Below are 24847 nucleotides of genomic sequence, written 5' to 3' on the forward strand. Positions count from 1 at the left end.
TGACATGCACACAGGACCTGGTGACAGCCTGGCTCCTGCTTTCCTCTCCAGCCAGGCTGGATGGTTTTCTTGCTCTGATACTGGCCGGTGGTCCCCGGGCTGCTTCCTGGAGTGAACAGAGCTGAGGAGAGACTGTCACTTCTCTTCTGACTTCACTGGAGCTCAGCTCAGCAGGCAGCTGGCCCAGCAGGTCCCGGATAATCCCAGCCAGCCTGCCAACTGCCCGCCTCGGTGGCATCTCTAGTCCCAGGCTCCACTTGTAGTACGGGTGTCTGCTCTCATCCTCTCTACATCCCACAGGCCAGCTCTGCCACAGCAGCACAAGCCTGGGTGTATGACACTCAGGTGTGAGTTTATACTATAACCCTGGGACAGAAATTGCCCAAGGCAGTGTCTGGTGCACATGATATGCTCGGTCAGTGGTGGAAATTGTCGTGAAAATGCTACAATTACCAAGTTAAAACGTAACACAGACTTGCAATCTGCCTCAGATGGCTGGGCTAGGAGGATTACAAATTCAAGGCCTGTCGGGGCACCTCAGTGAGTCCCTGTCTCCAAATAAAAAGTAAAAGAGGGATGGAGGTGTATGAATGGCAGAGCACTTCCCTAGCACACATGAGGCTCCGGGTTCCTTCCTCAGTCCCAACATGAAGAAAGAGTGTCTGTGTAAACATGCTAGGACAGTTTGGTGTCACTGCTTTTTTAACAATATGTAATTGTAGCATTTTCATTATTTACTGAGTCTGTGCAATTAGCTTTCCCTGATGAATAGTACCTAGGCAAAAGGGGAAAAGAAATGCTAGCATAAATCCATCACTAATGATAAATGATGCTCAGGATTGCATTTGGATATGCTGGTACTTGCCAGAGATGTATTAACCTCAGTCCTTTAACTGGATTTTAAATTTATCCTAAAGCGTCTTAAAAATCTGTAAACTTTGAGAATGTCTAAGAGGCTTCAAAATAATTTCCAAGATAAAAACAATTTTGAGAGATTAAGATGCAGACATTTTCCCATTAAGTTTAAAATTAAATTATACTATTAAATTACGGTTTACTTATTCTAGAACAATGGTTTTCCTCACTCTAGGGGGCCCTTAGAGGTGTTATGGGAACCAGGGAACGGGAAGAAAGGGGCAGAGAGTCTTGCAGGGACAAGTGGGAATGTCCCTCGGCGACTGCTTCCCGTTCCGCTGCACACAGAGGCAGGGTTGACCACAGTGAGAACTGACCCCTTGAGTTCTTGATGTATGTATACCCCACACTGTTGGTGGTCAGGAGTTAATGGCATGCGTTGGTGAAAAGGGGGAAAGACAGACATGAAATTCCACTGCTTTCTTATGGCCTCTGGAAACTCGGGGAACTGCTTAGGAAATGAGTCAAGCCAGTCTGATAGCAAAAACAGCCCAGAACGACCCTGTAAGCATCTGTATTTATTTGTCTTATAGACTACAGCAACCTTGTCAGAGAAGACAGCATGGCAGAAGGATTTCCTGCCTCCAACGGGGTTGTTTCCACCCATCTCCTTAGTTTCTGGTTGAAAAACCTCTCTTCTGTGGGGCGGCGGTGGTGCACGCCTTTAATCCCAGCACTCAGGAGGCAGAGCCAGGTGGATCTCTGTGAGTTTGAGGCCAGCCTGGTCTACAGAGGGAGATCCAGGACAGGCACCAAAACTACATGGAGAGACCCTGTCTCGAAAAACAGAAAGAGAGAGAGAGAGAGAGAGAGAGAGAGAGAGAGAGAGAGAGAGAGAAGAAAAGAAAAACCTCTTTTCCTAGGAAATCTTGATACAGAGTCTAAATCTAATACAGATGGAGGTGGTGTGGGCACTGAGAGGGTGGAGAAGCTGGTGTGTAAAACTGGCTGCTGTTCACGTTGTTTCTTCTTAGATCTGTGGTTGCTCCACAGCTTTGCCCACAAAAAGGTATATTACTCTGGAAGCACTTGGACAGCCAGACCCAGGGCACTCCAGGAGTGAGGCAGGACGCTACTGAGATGCCCAGTTACAGCATGCAGCCACCTAAATCCAGCCAAGTTACACTGCAAGTTTCCTCCAGTGTATCATGTCGGTCATGTTCTAGAACAAAGTCAGAAACTCTTGGCTTTTTTCCCCCCGAGGCAGGGTCTCTCCACATAGCCCTGGATGTCCTGGAACTCCCTCTGTAGACCAGGCTGACCTCCAACTCAGAGATCTGCCTGTCTCTGCCTCCCGAGTGCTGGGATTAAAGGCATATGACTACACCCAGTGTGTGTGTGTGTGTGTGTGTGTGTGTGTGTGTGTGTGTGTGTGTGTGTAAATGAAGAGCCATAAAAAATATTTGGGCCAGCTCTGAAGAGTTGGGGGACTGTAATAAGAGTCTGACGTCTCAGATCTAGAGTCTCCTGTGGGATTGAGGAATGGCTATAGCTATGAAATGATGCCCAGGGTGCCCTGGTCTCACTGTTCCGCCACTCCTTCCTGTTAACAGATGTTCTGTTGTATTCATCTGACTAATACTGTTGGCCTATATGATACCGTCTTTACATTTCAAGACTAAAAGTTAAAAAGCTGGGCATGATGGCTCATACCTGTAATCTCAGCACTTGAAAAGCTGAGGCAGAAGGGTTGCCATGAGTTTAAGGTCACCCTAGACCCCGAAACTCTCTCTCCAAAAGAGAACAAAATTAAAGGTAAGTCTGTGTTTGTTCCCTGCGGTCCAGTGTGCCCATGCGTATCTCTTGCTCTCTGTCAGTTACAGTTATATTCGGAGGCCAGTGTCGCTCTTCTAAAATTGAATAACCCCAAAGGTTTCCAAGAGCTCAACCAGCAAACCAAGAAGAACATGACCATCAATGGGAAAGAGCTGACCATCAGCCCTGCGTATTTGCTGTGGGACCTGAGTGCCATCAGCCAGGTAAGGGGTATGGACCTCTACAGCCAGGGAAGGAGTGTAGACAGGGAAGAGGTGTAGACTTCTACAGCTCAAGGAAGGGGTGTAGATCCCTACAGCCAGGGAAGGGACATAGACCTCTACAGCTCAGGGAAGGGGTGTAGACCTCACAGCTCAGGGAAGCATGTAGACCTCACAGCCAGGGAAGGGGTATAGACTTCTACAGCTCAGGGAAGGGGTGTAGACCTCTACAGCTCAAGGAAGGAGTATAGACCTCTACAGCTCAGGGAAGGGTTATAGACCTCTACAGCTCAGGGAAGGGGTGTAGACCTCTACAGCTCAGGGAAGGGGTGTAGACAGGGAAGGGGTGTGGACCTCTACAGCTCAAGGAAGGAGTGTAGACCTCTACAGCTCACGGAAGGGTTATAGACCTCTACAGCTCAGGGAAGGGTTATAGACCTCTACAGCTCAGGGAAGGAGTGTAGACCCCTACAGCTCAGAGAAGGGGTGTAGACCTGTACAGCTCAGGGAAGGGGTGTAGACCCCTACAGCTCAGGTCAAGAATTCAGAATGTCTGCCGTTGGCAGAACAGCTGAGCTGGGAGAGCGGTGGGCTGAAGAATTAGAATGTGAAATATCTATAGGTCAGATTTAGTAGAAGGGAGAGGACTTACTGAAAAGTGGCTCGTTAGGACTTTGCCAAACTTCTGTTCTCTGCCATTGGTTTGCCTCTTATTAAAAAGAGCAGAGATGACTCAGCTGTTAGGAGCACTTGCTGCTCTTCCAGAGAACCTGGGTTTGGTTTCAGCACCCACACTGGACAGCTCATAATCTCCTATAACTCCAGCTTCAAGGGATATCACACCTTTTCTAGCCTCCAGGGGTACCCACGTACACATACCCTCACACACTCACTTACTTATAAATGTAAATAAAATAAAGCTTTTGGTCAGGCTAGATGGGACATGCCTTTAATCCCAGCCCTCTAAAGGCAGAAACAGGCGAATTTTTATGAATTTGAGGCCAGCCCAGTCTACATAGTGAGCTCCAGGCCTGCAGGACCAATCGGATCTAAGACCTTTTATGTAAAGTATAATAAGGAGATGGAATGTCTGTCTGTCTCTCTCTCATACACACACACACACACATACACACACACACACACACACACACACACACACACACACACACACACACATACACACACACACTCATGCGCGCACACATTTTAAAGTTTAGACAGAGCCCCTGTCTTAGTTTCTTTTGCTGTGATGAAACACTGTGACCAAAGCAACTTGGGGAGGGGAGGGTTTGTTTGGCTTACACTTCCACAGCACTGTTCCTCATTGAAGGAAGTCAGGACAGGAACTCAAGCAGGGTAGGAACCTGGGGGCAGGAGCTGATGCCAGGGAGGGATGCTGCTTACTGGCTTGCTCATCATGGCTTGCTCAGCCTCCTTTCTTCAGGACCACCAGCCCAGGGATGGAACCACCCACAATGGGCTGGGCCCTCCCCCATGCATCACTAATTAAGAAAATGCCCAGCAGACTTGCCTGCAGCCTGAGCTTATGGAGGCATTTTCGTACTTGAGGCTCCCTCCTCTCAGATGACTCCAGCTTGTGTCTTTATGTGCCAAACGTCTTCCCGTCTCCCAGTCCAAGCAGGATGAAGATGTATCTGCCAGCCGTTTCGAAGATAACGAAGAGCTGAGATATTCATTGCGATCCATCGAAAGACATGCGCCATGGGTTCGGAATATTTTCATCGTCACCAACGGGCAGATTCCATCCTGGCTGAACCTTGACAACCCTCGAGTGACAATAGTAACCCACCAGGTGCGTGACTTTGCAGGTATCACAAGGCTGTGGTTTCCTGTCTGGGCTTTCAGTGTGGCGCAGTGATCCGTCTCGACCTCCATGTCCACCTCTTTGAATTACCAGTCTCCTCCCTTCTCTCTGTCTGAATGCCCAGCCAAAGCGAAACAGCTCACATTCACCTTCTACGTGTGCCTCTTCTGTTAAAGGACATCTTCCGAAATCTGAGCCACCTGCCTACTTTCAGTTCACCTGCTATTGAAAGTCACATTCATCGCATCGAGGGGCTGTCGCAGAAGTTTATTTATCTAAATGATGATGTTATGTTTGGTAAGGATGTTTGGCCGGATGACTTCTACAGCCACTCCAAAGGTCAGAAGGTAAGTGCTAAGATGGGTGGGCGCCTTGTTGGGACATCAGTAGCAGATGAGGAAAAGACATTTCCTCACGCATCTGTGTGTGCATTTCTGTATGCAAGTATCAACAGCTATGCATTTGTGACTCCAAGCTCAGCAGAGTCAGGGTTAAGGGTAAGAACACGGCCGTGGGGCATTGCTTTCCTGCTACTCAGATGAACAGAGTTCCCCTTTCCTCCTTGACCTGTCATACATTCTACTGTAGCAAAGTCACTTTGCAACAGAATTGCAGCTTGAGTGACAGCAAAATGACCAGCACACAAAATTAGCTTAAAGAAGTGTGTGTGTGTGTGTGTGTGTGTGTGTGTGTGTGTGTGTGTGTGTGTGTGTGTAATGTATGTGTATGTGTGCACGTGCAGCACTGGGGGGGGGGGGAGTGGGAGGGGGTGATGAAGTTTCATGTAAGGTGGCCCGTCTGGCTCAGGCTGTGTTGGAGGAAGGGGGAGGGAGACTGAAGGTTTAATCAGGTGGGATGGGGAGACCTGTCTGAATTGAACCGGATTTGTTTGTTTTTTGTTTTCTGCTGGGGATCAGGCTCAGGAACTCATCTATGCCAGAAAAGTACTCTACCATAGAGCCAAACTCTAGCCATTGCCAAGCTCTAGTTTCCGGTTAGATTTAAAATATAAATTCTGAATAAATGTAATGTGCAAAGGAATGGTGTCTTTAAAACGGGAGGGGGTGTGTTTATCTTCAGTAGATTTAATTTATCAAGTAGCCGTGCACTCGCTTTGGGAGCTCAGGATGTTGTATGAAATAATTTGCCTAAGCAGGGCCTTACCGTGGAGGTTTTAGGCCGGTAGCACTCACCTTCTCCTTCCCTCAGCCTTGAGGCGATTATGCAGAAAAGCACTCAGGTTGCTAAGTAAGTGTCACAGCTGAGGAGTGACCTGCAGCAGAGCCCCGTCCTCCCTTGACATGTTTTTGTGTTCATATGTAAGTCTGACACGTTGCTATTTTATTTAGAAGTAGATTATAAAAGCATGATACTAAAACGAATCCACGAGTCCCTGTTCTCTGAAGCGACTGGAAGAGAACAGCCATGCTCGGCCGGGTTTCACTCGACAGCGGGCATTGGCAAGCCAAGGGCAGTGCCGAAAATCAGCTGCAGTCGTCTTGGGGAAACCTTAGAGGCTCGATGTCTTTCTCAAGATATTTCAACTAGAGAGTCAAAGGTGTCAGAATTTGTTGTAGTTTTTTCTCTTTGGTTTTTCCCGCAGGTTTATTTGACATGGCCTGTGCCCAATTGTGCCGAGGGCTGCCCCGGGTCCTGGATTAAAGACGGCTACTGTGACAAGGCCTGCAACAACTCCGCCTGTGACTGGGATGGTGGCGACTGCTCTGGTAAGGATGTGCTCAGCGTGACTTGTTCGTCTTTTCATCCTTAGTCCTAAGACTACGCGCTGTTGGCTTCCTAAACCGTACGCTGAAACATTCCAGAATCCAGACGTTCCTGGTCGGTATGGCCATGTGGCCCCGTTGATTCACGGTATCCATTATTGAATGCGTTTCTCTGATGTAGGCTCTGCACTTGAAAATACCTTTTGTTATTAAAGTAGCTAGAATACTCTTCATTAGGTAAACCCAAGGATTATTCCAGCTGGTTCTACAGGCGTCCATGGCAGGAGCTTTCAGGGGGAAATTGCAGTAGGCTGTGAAATGATCGAAGCTACAGAATAAATAACCCTTATCTTCTTAGCAGCACCCCTCCACCCACTCACCATTGGACTTGATGTTGGCACTTTTGAAAATATGTTTACTTACTGCCTTTCAGTTCATAAAGCACTAAATTCTAGAATATTATTTATTACCCTCTTGATTTGGGGGGCTCTGAGAAAGAGAGGCACAGATGTCATCATCCTGGTATTCTGGACTAGGAAATGGACTTGGAAATGTGCTGACTATTCGAGGAAACAGAGTGTCGCAGCTGTGTCTTCGTCTTGTCTGTCAGCTGCCCTTTTGTGAAATCTAGGCAGCTGCAGGGAGAGAACACAGGTGTATAAAGCAGACCTAGCAAAACGTTAATGTTTGACGGTGTTAATACCTGTGTCTGGACTAGGTTTTGGGAATTCTGAGTCATGGTCCTTGGAATAATCTCTTTCCCTTCTCCAGCTTGGCTCTGCCCATCTTAATCACCACTGCCTGTACTCTTCCACGTGAACTCCCTTCCCTTAAGACACAGGGAGTCTTCTGTTAAAGGATGGGATGGGCCTCTGTAGCTGCAATCCATGCATCAGTCTTGCAAACATTAGTAAGAATGATGAGCTATTTGCCTTCATAGTTGTAAGCCCAGTAAGGACTCTTGCTTCGTCCTCCCTCTACAGGTAACAGTGGAGGAAGCCGCTATGTTGCAGGAGGTGGGGGTACCGGGAATATTGGAGTCGGACAGCCCTGGCAGTTTGGTGGAGGAATAAACAGTGTCTCCTACTGTAACCAAGGATGTGCGAATTCCTGGCTCGCCGATAAGTTCTGCGACCAAGCCTGCAACGTCGTGTCCTGCGGGTTTGATGCTGGTGACTGTGGACAAGGTATGCGTGTTGCCATGGAAACATCAGAAACAGAGGGCTAACCCCACAAATAGGGGAGCACTAGATGGTTGTCATCATTTACAGTAATTCTCAAGTGGGCGAAGAGTTGGAAATCAGTCATCGAAATGTATTGATTAGGGCTGGAGAGATGGCTCAGAGGTTAAGAGCACTGGCTGCTCTTCCAGAGGTCCTGAGTTCAGTTCCCAGCAACCACATGGTGGTTCACAACCATCTGTTATGAGATCAGATGCCCTCTTCTGGCATATAGGCATACATGTTGGCAGAACACTGTATGCATAATAAATAAATAAATCTTTATTTTTAAAAAAAAAGAAATTTATTGATTAAAAATCATGTCACATCTCTGTAGTGAATCAGGGTTAATGTTCCATGTAAAGTGCTGTGGCCAGCTCAAATGATATGATGAGCCATATCCCCAAACCTTGTATTAGAATTTGTGAGCATTTTTAAATGGATGTAAAGTCACCCTTAGAAAATGAGAACTTGAACCGAGAGAATTAAGGAAAGGCAGTAAAGATGTCTAATTAAAAAGAAACCATGTTTGTGTTTTCTCCTCCAGATCATTTTCATGAACTGTATAAAGTAACACTCCTCCCAAACCAGACTCACTATGTTATCCCCAAAGGTGAATACCTGCCTTATTTCAGCTTTGCAAAAATAGCCAGAAGAGGAATCGAAGGCTCCTACAGTGACAACCCAATTATCCGACACGCATCCATTGCAAACAAGTGGAAAACCATCCACCTCCTACTGCACAGCGGGATGAACACAACCGTGATCCACTTTAATCTCACACTCCAAAACGCAAATGACGAAGAGTTCAAAATCCAGCTAACCGTGGAGGTGGACACGAGGGAGGTGCCAAAGCAGAACTCTACAACCCAGAAGGCCTATGAGCATTTGGGTAGCCCGGTGACACCCTTTCCCCAGGCCGAAATCCCTTTTGAAGACGTTCCCAAAGGGAAACGCTTCCCCAAGGTCCGGAGACGTGACGGAAACACAACGGGAAGATTCCAAGAGGAGATGAGAATCCCGCCGGTGAACATCTCACTTCTCCCAAGAGAAGCCCGGGTGAGACTGAGCAACTTGGATCTGCAACTGGAGCTTGGAGACATCACCCTGAAAGGATACAACTTATCCAAGTCAGCCTTGCTGAGGTCTTTCCTGGGGAGCTCACCAGATGCTAAAGTAAAACCTCAAGCTAGAAGGACAGATGAAACAAAAGACAACTTGGAGATCCCGCAGGAAAAGCCCTCTCACAAAAGCCCAGGTGGCTTTGTTGGTGGTCAGAGATCGGAGAGATGGACGTCCCCAGTGGGGACAGTGAAGGCGAATGGCCGGGACAATGATTTGAATCCACCCCCGGTCTTGGAGACCAATGCAAGATTTAAGCCAGAGACTCGGGCGCCACATGCACTAGGCATGCGTGTACCCAAAGAAGAGCCCCCGGGGAGAGAAGAGGAAGGAGGCCGAGTGGAGGGCGATGTTGACAGCCGCATAGCTGTAAATGAAGTAATGCCCGGACGGAGGCTGCAGCACTACACGCACACTTACCCAGGCTTTTTGCCTTGGGAGAAAAAAAAGTACTTCCAAGACCTTCTTGATGTAAGTTAGATCCAGCCTTATTCTTTGTCATGCCCCGGGAACATAAGTACTTTCTAAGTGCTAATGTAATAGTAACTACCATTTGTTGAGTACTTTCCTGTGACCACGACTGAAGTAAGCGCTTTTCTCGAGTGATTTCATTTAATTTCCCCAATAACCCTCATAATAAAAATGCCCCAAACTTTTGCAGTCTAGGTAACGGTCCTGATGTGAGTAAGCGTTTTAGCCGGGGTGGAGAACAGCAGTGATGACCTGTCTCCTTAGCCCTGTACTCTTCCAGCTTTACTGGTGAGAAACCTGAGGTTCAGATAAGTTCATTGGCATTTCCACCATCAGTGCCACCGGCCGCTTAAGCCAAACCTCAGAACCAGGGCTCTTGTCCATTGTCCCGACGTGGCCTTCACTATGCCATGGTGACGTTTTTCCTGAAGGTGCTGCCACAGTGATGAACCCTGGGGAGTACAGACACAGGACGACCAAGAGGCCACCAAGCAGGACAGATGGAAAGCTGATAGTTGTGGCCATGAGGTGTCTCTGTTGAGTCATAGGCAAGGAGTCCCAAAGGAGATGGCCTCAGGAACCACCACATCCTGTGAGCTGACCCTAGATGGGTCGGAGTTGACAGACCAAGAAAAGTTGTGTGGTCAAGGATGGATGGTGAAGAAGAACATGGACTGGGGCCTGTGTCTTGTTCCTCAGCACTTTCAGAAGGCATCTTTTGGCCTTGCACGTTGGGCATTTACTAATTGAGTGCAAGGTGGCAGTTCTTGACTGTGTTTCTTTTTATAATTCCCCACCTGTCCTTTAAAAAAGTATAGGAGTGGCTGGGCGGTGGTGGCGCACGCCTTTAATCCCAGCACTCAGGAGGCAGAGCCAGGCGGATCTCTGTGAGTTCGAGGCCAGCCTGGGCTACAGAGTGAGTTCCAGGACAGGCACAAAGCTACAGAGAGAAACCCTGTCTCGAAAAACCAAAAGAAAAGAAAAAAAAAAGTATAGGAGTTGGACTGTAGACCAGTGAAATTTTCAAGCAGTACAAAAATCTGCCCTAAAAGGGGAAGGTCTTCTTGAATCCCCTTCCTTGAGATTGGATCAGTGACTGTCCTTCCAGTCTTTGTTCCGGGTGCATAAACAAGCCACCTATGCGTTTTCCGGCCAGCAGTGGTGATTTACACACCATCCCCACGTCCCCTGTGGCTGCCGCTGACTCGGTCCTTGTGAGAACGCAGCCCTTGGCAATGCCTTTGCCCTTCAGCAGCTGGACCTTTCCATTATTTGGCCACGACAGCACCTCAGCGAGCTCTTCCACCTATCTTACGCTTACGTTTTTATTCCATCGCTGGAATCGCTAGGTTACGTCCTTGTAAACTTGATGTCCTAAAATGTGGCGCCACGTCGTGCTCCGCAGGGCACAGGACTGCTCGCTGCTCCGCCCCGCTAACCGGCACCTCGTCATTGCCATTCCTCCACATTTTCTTCAGTCTGGGGAGCAAAAGATTGCTTCTGTTAAAGTATGTTCACATTCTTGGCCAATGTTCTTTGCCCGTGCGGTTCTGCCTAGCTGGTTTTGTCTCTGTTGTAGAGTGAGCTCCATTTCTTTTAGTCCTATTCAAAACTCAGATACGTGCTCCTTTGTCACCAGGAAAAGTAGCTTGACATTTAAAGCACTGTGAAGTTTGTATGGAAATAATCTTTCTAAATGTTGTACTGAATTGACTTTGAAGTCATGTGTTCTGTGACTAGTTTTTAAGGCACACTTAACAGGCCTGTTATATCGCTGTTATGCTCAAGCCAGTGTTTTCCTTAAGATCCTTAAAATGGCCTGACAGCATGAAGTTCACTCACCTTGAGGACTGTCAGTGACCAGTTAACACATTCTGTAACACAGGGCATGTGATGCCTTTCCCTCTTGTTAATAGAATCTGCTTTGGACTAAACACAGGAGGAAGAGTCATTGAAGATAGAGTTGGCATACTTTACTGATAGCAAACGTACGGGGCGGCGTCTACAAGATACGTTCGCGGACTCACTCCGATACGTCAATAAAATTCTAAATAGCAAGTTTGGATTCACATCCAGGAAAGTCCCTGCACACATGCCGCACATGATTGACAGAATCGTTATGCAAGAACTGCAAGATATGTAAGTCTTCGCTGTGCACGTGTGCTTGCCTGCCTGCCTGTGTACTTGACATTTGCATATTTGCCCTGATGAGCTGTGAGTCAGATATGAAGCCATATAAATAAGATGTGAAGACATACTTCTGTTTTCATAAACCTCCAATACTGTATGTACTTGGACAATCCAAAGCCCTTTGTGTGTTACATTTGGACAGGTTCCCTGAAGAATTTGACAAGACGTCATTTCACAAGGTGCGCCACTCCGAGGACATGCAGTTTGCCTTCTCGTATTTTTATTATCTCATGAGTGCAGTCCAGCCCCTGAATATTTCTCGAGTCTTTGATGAAGTAGATACAGACCAGTCTGGTGTCTTGTCTGATAGGGAAATCCGGACACTTGCGACCAGAATTCACGATCTGCCTTTGAGCTTGCAGGTAATATATTGTTTCAGCCTGTGACACACAACAGTGAAAAAGTATACTTCTGACAATACCTCTTTTTCTAGTACATTTCAAGTAAAGATAACTCTGAATAGTTAATGCGTGGGCTAGTGGCTCATCCATTTCTTAGTGCCAGAACTAAAATATTTGAAATGTGTGTTTTATGGATTTATTTTTCGTGCTCTTGCGTTGGGGTAATCGTCTGTTATCTGAGGGGAGAGCCAGGTGGTAGGTAACCTGCATATGGTCCTTGTGGCAAGTTCATTCAGGGTGTGGGGGTGTGACTGGCTGGAGATCTCAGCCACGTCCTTCTGTGGTCCTTAGAAATGCAGAACTCATGCATGGAGACGTTAAGATGGATTGGGTTGCACTGTATTCTTCCTTGTTGAGTCTGGGTCACCGTGAAAAAAACGGGGTGTTTCACCAGCCTCACATTCTATTTCAGATGAGGATGAAATATTTGTTGCTGCATTGTCTTATTTTGCTCTTTTGAAATGTTCTTATTTTAGACTTAAGAATCCTACTGCTTTTGAGCCCTTTAGAATAGCCTCTTAGAGACTTTCACATACTTCTTTATTATGATTTTTTTTCCTTTTATTTTTTGAGATTATAATATAATTATATCATTTTCCCCTTTCCTTTCCACCTTCCAAGTCCTTTCATTTACCTCCCTTCTCGAGCTTTTTCAAATTCATGGCCTTTTCATCCTCATTAATTGTTGTGTATGTATATTGATTAGTATTTTGGATCCCTGGTAGTGGGTTTCTCTGCTGGTGCAATAAGCCAAATCGAGCTGAATTAAAAGTAAAGGACCAGGTTTAATCTGAGCAAAGTATTCCCTATCTCAGCGGAAGAGGAGAAATCACATGGCAGGTCTAGGTCTATGGACCGGAGCTTAAATACCCTGTAGGTGTGGTCTTGAGCAGCCCTGGGGGAGGAGCCGTGACTTGGTGGGCTATCTGAGGGGCAGGGTTTGGGGTGGGGGGGCGCTGAGGCGGAGCTTCCAACAGAACATATATGTGTGTGTGTGTATGTGTGTGTGTGTGTATATATATATATATATATATATATATATATATATATATTCCTAAGTACATAAATACAACCTGCACAGTCTGTATAATGTTACTTGTATGCACCTACTTTTTATTTTCAAGCCAGTTTTTATCTATAGTGTATATAACAAATTTATAAGAACATATATGTGTGTGTGTGTGAGTGTGTATATATATATATGTATGTGTGTGTGTGTGTGTGTGTATATATATATATATATACAACTTTAAATACATAAATACAACCTGTGCGGTCTGTATAATGTTACTTATATGCACATACTTTTTATTTTTAAACCACAGCTTTTATCTATAGTGTATATAACAGATTTATATTTTGCTTTGGTTAGGATTTGACAGGTTTGGAACACATGCTAATAAATTGCTCAAAAATGCTTCCTGCTAATATCACTCAACTGAACAATATTCCACCAACTCAGGAAGCATACTATGATCCCAATCTGGTAAGTTCCATGTTAATCCTTATCAGATGTATTTCCACCATTTCTGTGTAGCACATCAAAACCAGAGGCAATACAGCAGCACAATTAATACACAGTCACTTACATCTTGCTTTAGAACCCGACCCTACTTTGGTTACTACTTTGGATTGGTTACTTGGATTCCATAAACAGACATTCTAGTGACCACGGGTAACACCAGAACTCTCTTTTGGAAAGAGAACACTCCAAAGAAATACATCAGAAGGGTGCTGCTGGCCCTTCTTGGCCTTATGGGAGATGGCAGATGAGCTCCACACACCTGTGGCAACGTCACTTGTCCAAAATAATCAGAAGATGGTTAACTGTAAGAGATGTCCCCATTTCAGAGATGTGAAAATATATGCACCTCAGAATTGATGAAAGGGCATAAACTATTTAACTTGGTTTTGTAAGTTGTACATATGATATATGGGAAAATGCTTAGAAAATCAGTTGGATAAGGAGGGAAATGGGAAGCATACACTATGACTTGAATTATCAAGACTTCCCAAATATAATCCACCCCCTGCTTGAATACCAGAACATACATAGCTCAAAAGATAGATTAAATCACAGAGAGTTTTCTGGTATTGTTGTCTTCTCCATACTTTGTACAATGAATAGCTTTTGCTTTCATGATTAGAATAAAATTCTATTAAAAAGTTTCCTGGAGGGAAGAGGTGGCTTGGTGGTTAAGAGCACTTTTCACTCTTGTGGAGGACCTGGGTTCGGTTCCCAGCACCTACTTGGTGGTTTACAACTGTTGGTAGCTCCTGTAACACTGCCGGTTCACAGTAAAAGGGTATATGTGTAATCAGTAGTCATTTTCTGCCTCTGGAGAGAATAAAATCATTTTTAAAACATAGAAATTAAATTATGCTTGCTAAAGAACATTCTCGGGAGAGTTTAAAACAATAAAAATTCCTTTTTAAACATTTCCCTAGATTTAGTTATGCCAGTTCTGTGAAAGCTAATAGAGTCAAGGGTGTCTACAGGTTAATGACCTGTTGTTTGTTGTGGTTGTTGTCGTTTTTAATTCTGTTTTAAGCCAGGCCTGGTGGCACGTGGCCTGTGACCCTTGAGAGGCGGAAGTGAGAGACCCACTAGTTTAAAATCAGCCTGGGTCTCCTTAGGAAGTCAGATCAGCCAGGACTCCATAGGGAAAGGCTGTCTAAGAAGGCAGACAACATTAACTACTTAATTAGGCCAAGGATGGGTCATTAGTTTTTCATTCACGTGTTTGTCAAGGTAACTAAAATGCTCATAGTTATCTGGGACTTGACCACGCCCTTTCTCCTCAAGAGGGGAAGTCAGCACTCCAGATTGCCAGCCCCATCCCTTGTCTTTTCAGATATCTTTATGTGTACCCCCAGAGCGCAGCTAGGACGTAGCTCAGAGGGGAGCTCCTGAGCCCCGTGAACTCTTGGTGACCCCTACGTTCAGCACTCAAGGCTGGTGCCTCACTTGCTCTTTCTTGTCCTGCCCTTGATGGACGGACTGACTGACCCACCTGTGTTCTCTTGCAGCCACCGGTCACTAAAAGTCTTGTGACCAACTGTAAACCAGTAACCGACAAAATCCACAAGGCATATAAAGACAAGAACAAATACAGGTGAGTGGTAAATGCGCCTTTGTTCAGCTGAAGGACAGTTCTAAAGGTCTGGCATGTTTGTGCCCTTACAGTGTTTTACTAAACTGTGCGTTCATTCAAAGGTTACGTGAGATTTTCCTCTAGTAATCTTTTTTGTTTTTCGAGACAGGGTTTCTCTGTGTAGCTTTGCACTTTTCCTGGAACTCACTTGGTAGCCCAGGCTGGCCTCGAACTCACAGAGATCCGCCTGGCTCTGCCTCCCGAGTGCTGGGATTAAAGGCGTGCGCCACCACTGCCCGGCTGGTTTGGTTTTTTTGTTTGTTTTTCTTTTGGTTTTTGTTTGTTCGTTTGTTCGTTTTACAAGACAGGATTTTTCTGAGTGTATTCCTAGCCGTCCTGGAACTCACTCTGTAAACCAGGCTGGCTTCGAATTCACAGAGATCTATCTGCCTCTGCCTCCAGAGTGCTGGGATTAAAGGCCTGCATCACCACTGCCCAGCTTCACTAAAGTTTTTAAGAATGCTCATGTATTTATTAAACTCTTTAAATATGTTTGACAAATAGGTTTGAAATAATGGGAGAAGAAGAAATTGCTTTCAAAATGATTCGTACCAATGTTTCTCATGTGGTTGGCCAGTTGGATGACATAAGAAAAAACCCCAGGTACTAATTTTTTATAATTTCTTTTCTGATTGATTATAAAAATGTGGGTTTTTTTTTTTCAATTCTAAAAATAAGTATGACTAAAAAGAGAACAGGCAGGACTAGAGAGAAGGGAATGACTTAGTTCAGGTTGGAGTAGACGGAGAAGCTCCGTGGTAAAAGGACCTAGCATTTCAGCTGGGTTTGACCAAAGAGACAGGACTTGTGAATCAAGTGTAAGTTCCCCACGGAGGGCCTCACCCAGACTGCTGAGAGATGGGGGCCCAGAGCAGACTGGATGGGAGGGGTGGGGCTCGTAGGCAGCTGGCACTCAGTATTTCTGAAAAGGTTCTTCCTGAGCAGCTGTCCTGACAGTTAGACTGAGTCCCTGGTGCCCTGGCACACAGGAGGGGTCACTTGAGTGCTTCTCTAACTGCTGGGAGAATTTGCTGGCTGTTTGACAGCCTGGGCTTCTTAGTCTTTCGGTTTTCTGTTTTGTTTTATCTTAGAGGCAGGTTCTCACAGCCCACGCTGGCCTGGAACTCATAGAGATCTGCCTCAGCCTCCTGAGTCCTGAGATAAAGGCACCAGCCACCAGGCTCAGCTAATTTCCTTTTTAAAAAGCTCTTTCCCTCTTTTATTCTTTATGTAAGTTCCTAAGATGTTCCTGCATCCTCTCTGTTTTTCCAAGAATTGGTAGTTGGAGCTGAAGGTTTTGTTAAATTTGTTTTGTTTTGTTTTTTTTAGTTTTCAAAAGTGTTGTCACATCTTATCATACTCTTAATGGAACCTTGCTTGGTTTAGTGACTTTTGCCTTCAAGAAAACTTGAAACAAGAAGGGACACACTGTCCTAACCCAGTTTTGCTGAACTCTAGCCTCTTAGCTTGGTTGGAGATACATGAATTCAAAACTCAAAAGGTCTGTACCGTAGGACACCATCTGTATGTCAGGCATGCACATAGTCAACTCAAAGAACCTGTTCTAGGTGCTTACTAATTATTCTCCTAGCTTCTAACACAGTATTGCAGCCAGTCAAATACATTTTCTGAACACATACATCTGTCTGCACTTAATGTAAGTCATTTATTTATTCCCGTAGTTACATGGACCTTTCAGAAATATCTGCCCTAGTCCTCTTGTTTTACAGGTAAGGAATTTGCAAGGAAACTCTACAAAACACTCTTCCCCAGGGAGCTCTATCAGCAAATGTACCAACTTAGGGTGCTGGCACATTGGAAATAGTTTTGGAACCCAGATCTCTTACCTTATTGGATCAGACTCATGTGTGTGATGACCAATGACGTTAGCTCTCTGTTTCAGGAAGTTTGTTTGTCTGAATGACAACATTGACCACAATCATAAAGATGCCCAGACAGTGAAGGCTGTTCTCAGGGACTTCTATGAATCCATGTTTCCCATACCTTCCCAGTTTGAGCTGCCAAGAGAGTATCGGAACCGTTTTCTTCATATGCATGAGCTGCAGGAATGGTAAATTCTGGTTTTGTATATATATGTATGCCCGTGTATCCACATATACGTTTGTATCTGGATTTTAGATTCCTGGCATTTCTTTAACGTGTTATCTGTTGTGTGATTTCTTTGGGAAAATATAGTTACAATGTTTGTTTTACTAAACATTTAAAAGACATTTACTGGCATTTCAAGAGATTGAAAAATTTATGTAACTGGGTTTTTACAGTTTTCCTGAATGAAACTTCATTTATTCAATTGTTTGTTGCTCAATGTCTAAGTGGACAGCAGCATTGATTTGGAAGATCTGGTTGTGTCGTGCAGAATGGGAGGCACATGAAATCAGCATGGTCTGACCTGAATGTCAAGCAAGCTTTCAGAACCAACGGAAACTTCATTTGGTAAATTATTTTAGAAAGTGTCTGCTGTAGTTGGAAGGATGAAGACAAGAGAAGACAAGGAAACATTGAACTGGAGATCATAGACTACACCTCACCATTTTCAAGCATACGTACGGTTCAGAGGCATTTATATATTCATGGTGTGTTCAGCATTGCTTGGGTTTGAAGAACTTTTCATCACTCCAGAAGAGTCCCAGTGCCCTTTGAGCAATCATTTTCCCATCACTTCACCCTCAGCCCCTGGTGACCACTTAATTTGCTTTCTCACCATGGATTTGCCTGTTCTGGATATTGTTTATGTAAGGATTGTGCCATGTGACCTTGTGTAACTGATGTCACTTTAGGGGAATTGTTTTCTTCAGTGATAGGGATCAAACCCAGGGCCTTGTCCATGTTAGACAAGTGCTTTACAACCAAGATACACTCTGAGCCCTTGATTTTTTTTTTTTTTTTTTTTTTTTTTTTTTTTTTAAGGCAGGGTCTCTCTTTATATAGCTCATGCTGGTCTGGAATTCCCTTTGCAGCCCAAGCTGGTCTGCCCCTTGTGATCTGAACCTTGGCCCAGCTTCATGAGTGCTGGGATGTAAGTACATGGAGTAATTTGCTCACACTAAAGCAACTGGCAAATGGTAGATCAAGCCTGACTAAGTTGTATGTAATATGTAATGGCAGCTTTGAGGTGCTCACATTCTGTCCATCGTGATAGGCATCAGATAGGATATATTGGTGGTGGCAGTAAGGTTTGTGGTGATATTGGTGTACTGGAGATGGAACCACTGATTCTTTTGGTGACATTGGGACTTGATTTTGTCCTTATGAAACATAGCTCTCATCCCAAGGGGAATAAAAGCTTATTCTTGAGCCAAATGTGAGTGGGCATGGCCCAGGGAATGAATTCGTATTTCCCAAATGATGTTTCTATGTGGAAAAGGTTTCATGAAGTCCTTCCCAAACACCGGCTGTCAGAAACTCATTGAAGTGGATGATGAATACAAGCTTCATACTTTCTATGAGAAGTGCAAAGCCACAGAGGTAGCTGCTGATGCTCTGGGTGAAGAGTGCAAGGGTTATGTGGTCCAAATCAGAGGTGGGATGACAAAATGACAAGGTTTTCACATAAAGGTGTCTTGACTCATGGCCGAGTGTGCTTGCCATTGAGCAAGGGGTGTTTTTGTTATAGACCAAGGAGGATTGGTGGTAGAAGTGCCAGTCTGTTCAGGATGCACTGTGGATGCCAATCTGAGTGTTCTCAGCTTGGTTATTGCAAAAGGAAGAAAGGAAGAAAGGGAGAGAAGGATATTCCTAGACTGATGGACACCACCGTGCCTCTAGGTTGAGAGCTCACAGGATCCAAAAGCTTTTCAATCTCTCTGAAGAAGATGATGCCTGCAAATATGTTGTCAAAAAGCCCTTAAACAAAGAAGGGAAGAAGCCCAGACCAGAGCACCCAAGATTCGGGGTCTTGTTACTGCACCTGTTCTACAATATAAACGCTGGCATCACTCTGAAGAAATAACATGCTAAGAAAAATGAGGAGACTGCCTGCCTGCCTCAGCCTCTTGAGTGCAGGATACGGGCTCAGCTAATTTTTTTCAGATTTATTTATTTGTTTGTTTGTTTGTTTTTTGGTATTTCGAGACAGGGTTTCTCCATGTACTTTTGGTGCCTGTCCTGGATCTTGCTCTATAGACCAGGCTGGCCTCGAACTCAAAGAGATCTGCCTAGCTCTGCCTCCCTAGTTCTGGGATTAAAGGCATGCACCACCACCTATATGCATAGGTAAATTCAAACTGTCCCATTGTAATGAAATCACTACTGCCCATTTCATTTCTTAAGTTCAAAAAGAGTTCTGGTACCATTCCTAAAAGTTCCTCTGAGTGCTTGAAATCAGGGCCTGGCTTGTCAGCTGCCCTCAAGTCTTTGTGTAGCTGTGAGAGTCATCATGACTCTGAAGCAAACAGCTTCAAATACAAGGAGTCTATAACCAAAACTTTTTTTTTTCAGTTCAAGCAAGCATCTCTGAAACTTTCACTTTCCGCTTCCACTGCACTTTGCAGTCTGTAGCCTTCTGTAATCAGGCCATTCTCAGGACTTCTGTGTCTTGAGGCTAGAGAGCTTCACCTCCCGCCATACTCCAGCTGCTATAAGCTGACCTGTGGCTTTCCCACAGCAACCCTGGCTCTGGGAGGGTCCCATTATCTGCTTTCAGCGATGGTCCCGTGCTCAGCACCCTGGGTCCCGGAATTGACTGTATGCTGTTCTGGTCCACTGCTGAATGTAGCCCTAGGGCAACTCCATGGATCCAGCCACACCTTGCTGCTGGGATCTCTACCGCGTCTCAGCACCTCCTGCAGAGCCCCAGTCTGACTGTTCAGCCTGGAGCACCCAGCAGTTTCCACAGAGCCCTGGTCTGGCTGTTCACCCTGGAGCACAGCTCTCACCTCCAACACTTCTTGGGCTCCCACATGTCTCAGCTGCTCCTCCGGCACTGACACTGCTCCTCTGCTCCTGGAAGCAGTCTGGTCTCAGCAGTCTCCGCTGCTCACCACTGCTCACTGTTCACCTTTCCCGAGGTGAGGCAAGCCACTGGGCTCTCCAAGCCACTGCCTGCTATTCACCTTTCTCGAGGCATAGCATCTCAAAGGTTGCAGAACCTGGCTGCTCTCACTGTCTTGAGGGTCTGCTACCTGTGCTGTGCTGATGCCTCACGGGTCTCAGCTGCACATGTCTGCTGCTGTTTTCTGAAGTTGGCAGTCTCTGAAGCTGCTCCTTGCAATTGTTGGAGGCTTCTGGAACTGCCATGTTTGTAGTCTGCTATGGGTGCTGTTTTCTGCATCCCAGGTTGGGAAAACCTACTCTGAATTACTTTTTTATTAAACCTTCCCCATATAATCCCTCTATTAAACCTTCACTGTGTCCCTAGACCTAAAGCCCATATCCTACCTTAATATATTATACTTGTCTTACTTAAGCCTACACAGTATCTTTTTACATTAAGCCTTTAGACTCACATTCAACATTTATACTTTTCACAGACTCACATTCAACTTATACTTCTTACAATCTTATATTCTTGAGGAAACTCTGTAGGACTACCTTAGCAAAGATACTTCTTACTCTTAACAGAACTAACTTGCACTAGGAAGACTTTCTTAACAAACTGTCTGTAGGGCTACCATTAGCAAATACCTAACTTAGCAAACACCTAAAAGAGATTTCTTAACACCTAGAGGAGATTTAACATTATCTTTCAACAAGCCAGAGTAATTGTCTTTGGACTTGGTTTAGAAATTAAAAATAAAAGTAAACTTTTAGTCATCAAACACAAAAAGAGAATGAGAAGAAAAACTTTCTAAGGGACACAATGTATTTCTAAATGACTTCACTGCCCTTATAGGTAGCTCTTTGTTATCCAGCTACCATAAAAAACACTCTGCACAGCTTCTAGGCAATATAAGGCACTTTCTCAAAAGAACCTGTATAGCCAAAAGTGGCACAGCTCTGAGCTTTGTAGCCTTTCAGTTTTTCCTTGGAACTGACATTCAACAAACTCGCAGAAAAATTACCTCCTTCTTGATTTTTTTTAAAGCTGTTTTTTAAGTTTACCATAAGCGTTTTTAATGATATCAGTGTTTCTCTAGAATCTTAAATATAACTCAATCTCATAAGCTTTTTTCGTTTTAATTATCTCCTGTGAGGTAAGCTGTTTGTTTACTCTCAGCTTTTTGGGAAGTCAATCTAAACTTTCTAGCAATGCTTAGGAAAGAAACTTCATTATGAGCTGAAAAAAAAACGATTTTCCGGATAGTACCACCATCTTTAGTGGGAAAACTACTTTTCCCCAGAATGCATGTCTCTATATTGTTACGCTGTTACTACATTTCCCAAGCTACTTTTCAACAATACATTTCCCATCATGACTTTCAAACTACCTTTTCAACACTGCATTTCCCATCATGCCAGCTTGTTTCTGTTTTCAGGGTCTGTGTGATTTGTGTTTAATACTGAAATCAAGCTTTTGCTTTTTTATCAAGGGAGGGTTTTGTTATCGCTAAAGCTTGCTTTAGGACAGGTGTACTTACCTAATCAGACATTTCCCCAAGCAGGTTTCATCTGTCTGACCTCCTGCACTCAGTTGGAGCTTATTGCCAGAGGCAAAAAAAACCCTTCAGGGCTTCACATTCCTCACTGGGGGAGTGAGGGAAACTGAGAGCACTTGAAACAAAGCTTTTTTTCAGAAAGTTCTTTTCCCTGATAGAAAAGAGAGCTTTTCTCCTGGATAGTTCTCTATCCTGTCCTGGCTCAGATCTTCCCTCAGGCAGAGTCCCAGACACTGGAGTGCAGCGGCAAACACAGCTCCGCTTCCTTGCTTTCTCTGCACCAGCAGCTTCCTCAAGCTGCCCTGCACTTTCCCGAGCATCGTTAGCCAGGTTCTAGCTGCAGAGGGATTTCTGGCCGCTTTTTACTGGCTTGAAGAGACAGAACTTAGCAGAGAGGTTTTGCCCCGTTCTAAGAGGTTTGTTGTTTTCCCTTAGAGCAAATCGCAGATGATTTTTCCCCCCAAAGATGTCATTAACAGGTGAATCTAATTTTGCTCCTACAGAAAGAGAAGCTGAGAAAGTTATGAAAGGTTTTTAGTTTTTTAGAGAGAGACTTTACCAAGTTTTTTTTTTTTCCAAGAAAGCTTTCAGTTTTTGAGAAAGAGTACCACGTTTTCCCAAGAATTCTAAACTTTGGCTCTTTTCATCTACATTTTGTCTCAGGGAGAGTCTTTTCCTGCCGCTTGGGACCAAAAGCTCCTCACGGAAATCTTTTTTTCTGTCTGTTTTTTCTTCTCCTCTGATTCTTCCTAGCTTGCGTTCCTAGCCCCAAAATTAGAAAATTAAAGACATAGTTTCTCTGTCTAGGTGCTTATCATATTCTATTTTATCCTAAGTTTTGTCTTCACACTATGTTCCTACACTTACTTGTCTAAGTTTTTCTGTACTATTTTACTACATTCTCCCTTCCTTATTTTTCAAAGGTAGTTTTGCTTTATTTCTCTTTCTCATCACCCTGAGACAGCCCCTCCTTCCTTCCCATGCCTCAGCTTAAACTGGACCGTGTGCCTTGTCAGTCTGTCCTTACACAGCCTCCGTTTTCACCCTGATTGTATGACACCCCCATACCCCCACATTTCATCTCCTCGCCTGAGAGTTTTGCAGGCAAACCTCATGTCTGGAGTAGCCTCGGCCCCTGCCAGCTGCCTCCCTGTGGCTCCGCTTGTCCCAGAGCCCCGTGGGCCCTGCTCATCACTTGTGCGGGTCTCTGGGTGACGGTTGCCCTCTGTCACTGTTACTTCCCCCTTGTCAGCCAGCCATCGCCCTTCTCACCCAAGGCTCAGGGAAAAAGTGACTCTGAGGGTACAGGTGTCCCCAGTTCTCTGGGGGCTTTCCACAAAGCTTTCATTTTGGTAACACATGTTCCCAGCCACCTGATGGATAGCATGTCAGTGACCCTGCAAAGTTTCTAAACACTGTCGGGCAGAAACTTAATCTTGTTTATCCCTCGGTGTCCAGGGATTTTTTTTTCCCCCTGAAATAAAGGAATGTGAATGAATAAATTTTAAAAATGTTATATTAAAGTCTACAAGTACTGTTCTTTGGAAGCCGAGGAAACGTTTACTACCAAAGTACAGTATTTATTATAAAATAACAGATCTGAACTTGTGTTAGAAATGTGTATTTTAGTAATATTTTAAGGTTGACTATGGATAGTATCTTTTTGACTTACATATGCATAGTATGATATTGTAAAAATCAGCGAATAACTTTTGTCTTTGAACAGGAGGGCATATCGAGACAAGTTGAAGTTTTGGACCCATTGCGTGCTAGCAACATTGATTATATTTACTATATTCTCATTTTTTGCTGAACAGGTAAGTTTTCTATAGTTTACATAGATCTTAAAGCAATATTTCTGAGTGGGCTGTATCAGCATCTTTTAGAGCATGATATAAATTCATGCCCACAGTCAGGTATAAAATCCCAGTACTTGGGAGGTTGAGTCACAAGTTTGAGGATAGCCTGGGCTGCTTAGAAGTTGTATTGAAAATCTGAAGCCGGGCGGTGGTGGCGGCGCGTGCCTTTAATCCCAGCACTTGGGAGGCAGAGCCAGGCGTATTTCTGTGAGTTCAAGGCCAGCCTGGTCTACAGAGTGAGTTCCAGGAAAGGCACAAAGTTACACAGAGAAACCCTGTCTCAAAAAACCAAAAAAGAAAAAAGAAAATCTGCACCACCACCAATACTACCACTCCTGCCCCCAAAAGGAAAGGAAAGGAAAAGGAAATCTGTTCCACAAACAGAACATGTAAATTTTTCCTTTTAGTTTATAGCTGTCCATGTGTCCAGCATGTTAAGTCATTCTGTACTCAGCCAGCCCAGTGATCTTTCATTCATTTATCTTGTCTTCCCTTTTACTTACAAACTCCGGGGGTTAACAGTGGCCCTCAAAGTTTATATAACTGAAAAGTCCTAGTTCTGGCCCCAGCTTTGCCTCGAATCCTTATGTGGAACTAAGTTTTGTTTCTTTAACCTTCCCAGAGAAGCCAATGTCTTCTCAGGTGCCGATGGCCCTGTGTGTCCCTGCGCACACACCCACAGTCCCCTCACATTCCTTTGAATTGCCTGATTGCCCTTCCTCCTCTGTCACCCTCGTCCATGTGGGCTCACTTCTGTCCACCTGGGCATACATCCCACCTCCCCGGTGAGGGTCCGGAAAGAGGGATGGTAATGAAACGGTAAGAGAATCTTCACTGAGCTACAAGTGTAAAATACCGTGAAGAACAAAGGAGGAATGGGGAATGAGGCCCACCTGACTGAAGCAAGCCCAGCGGTCTCCTCAGCCTCCAGAGGAGGTGACTGCTGAATGGAGCTGCCGTGCTTGTCACTCACAGGAAGTGCACACGGAGAAGGAAGAGTGTAAACACGGAGAGCTTTAGGATCGGTGATGGCCTCCTGCCATGCACTGAGTAAGATTCGGGATTGAGTGAGTGAACAGGACAGTCAGTATGGCACCTTCACCCGCCTTCCAAGTAGCACGACTCCTCTTGGCCTTTGTTGCCTTGTTCTTGTAGGGAAAAAAAATAATACAACAGCACCAATATAGGTCCCCCAGGGAACTTGGCAATCTGCACTCAGGTGTTTCAAGCTGAAGGAGGAGAGGGACTTGGCTGAGGTGAGCCACAGGCAGTGTTGTAAGGAAACATGAAGACCAAGCTTTCTCTTGTGTCCTTTGTACTAGGAGGGAACGGGGAGCTGGAAAGATGGGAGGGGAAGAGAGGAAAAGGAAGATCCCCTCATGCTTCTCCAGCACTCTGCTCCCCACTTGTTCAAGTCAGGTCCTTCTGTCTGTCT

At 45.0% G+C, this 24847-nt stretch overlaps 1 protein-coding gene across 4 annotated transcripts in view; it reads left to right on the forward strand.

Moving 5' to 3' along the window:
* Gnptab (N-acetylglucosamine-1-phosphate transferase subunits alpha and beta) overlaps positions 1–24847 on the forward strand; it is a 77040-nt gene that overhangs the window by 49121 nt on the left and 3072 nt on the right. Inside the window, exons 8-21 of one of the 4 annotated variants that reach the window (XR_008221592.1) lie at positions 2733–2894; positions 4525–4704; positions 4893–5063; positions 6320–6443; positions 7424–7627; positions 8208–9253; positions 11193–11392; positions 11586–11805; positions 13217–13330; positions 14875–14960; positions 15504–15602; positions 16903–17070; positions 19458–20026; positions 23280–23370. Coding sequence is in view for 3 of the 4 variants with exons in the window: in XM_052753044.1 (XP_052609004.1) it covers positions 2733–2894; positions 4525–4704; positions 4893–5063; positions 6320–6443; positions 7424–7627; positions 8208–9253; positions 11193–11392; positions 11586–11805; positions 13217–13330; positions 14875–14960; positions 15504–15602; positions 16903–17070; positions 23280–23370 (2865 nt within the window). In the remaining variant the exon portion in view is untranslated. The other 3 variants (XM_052753045.1, XM_052753046.1, XM_052753044.1) reach the window with 3 other exon arrangements.

This window comes from Peromyscus californicus, unplaced genomic scaffold (genome assembly GCF_007827085.1).
Source record: "Peromyscus californicus insignis strain IS unplaced genomic scaffold, ASM782708v3 Scaffold_24__1_contigs__length_46423439, whole genome shotgun sequence".
NCBI classification, from domain to species: domain Eukaryota; kingdom Metazoa; phylum Chordata; class Mammalia; order Rodentia; family Cricetidae; genus Peromyscus; species Peromyscus californicus.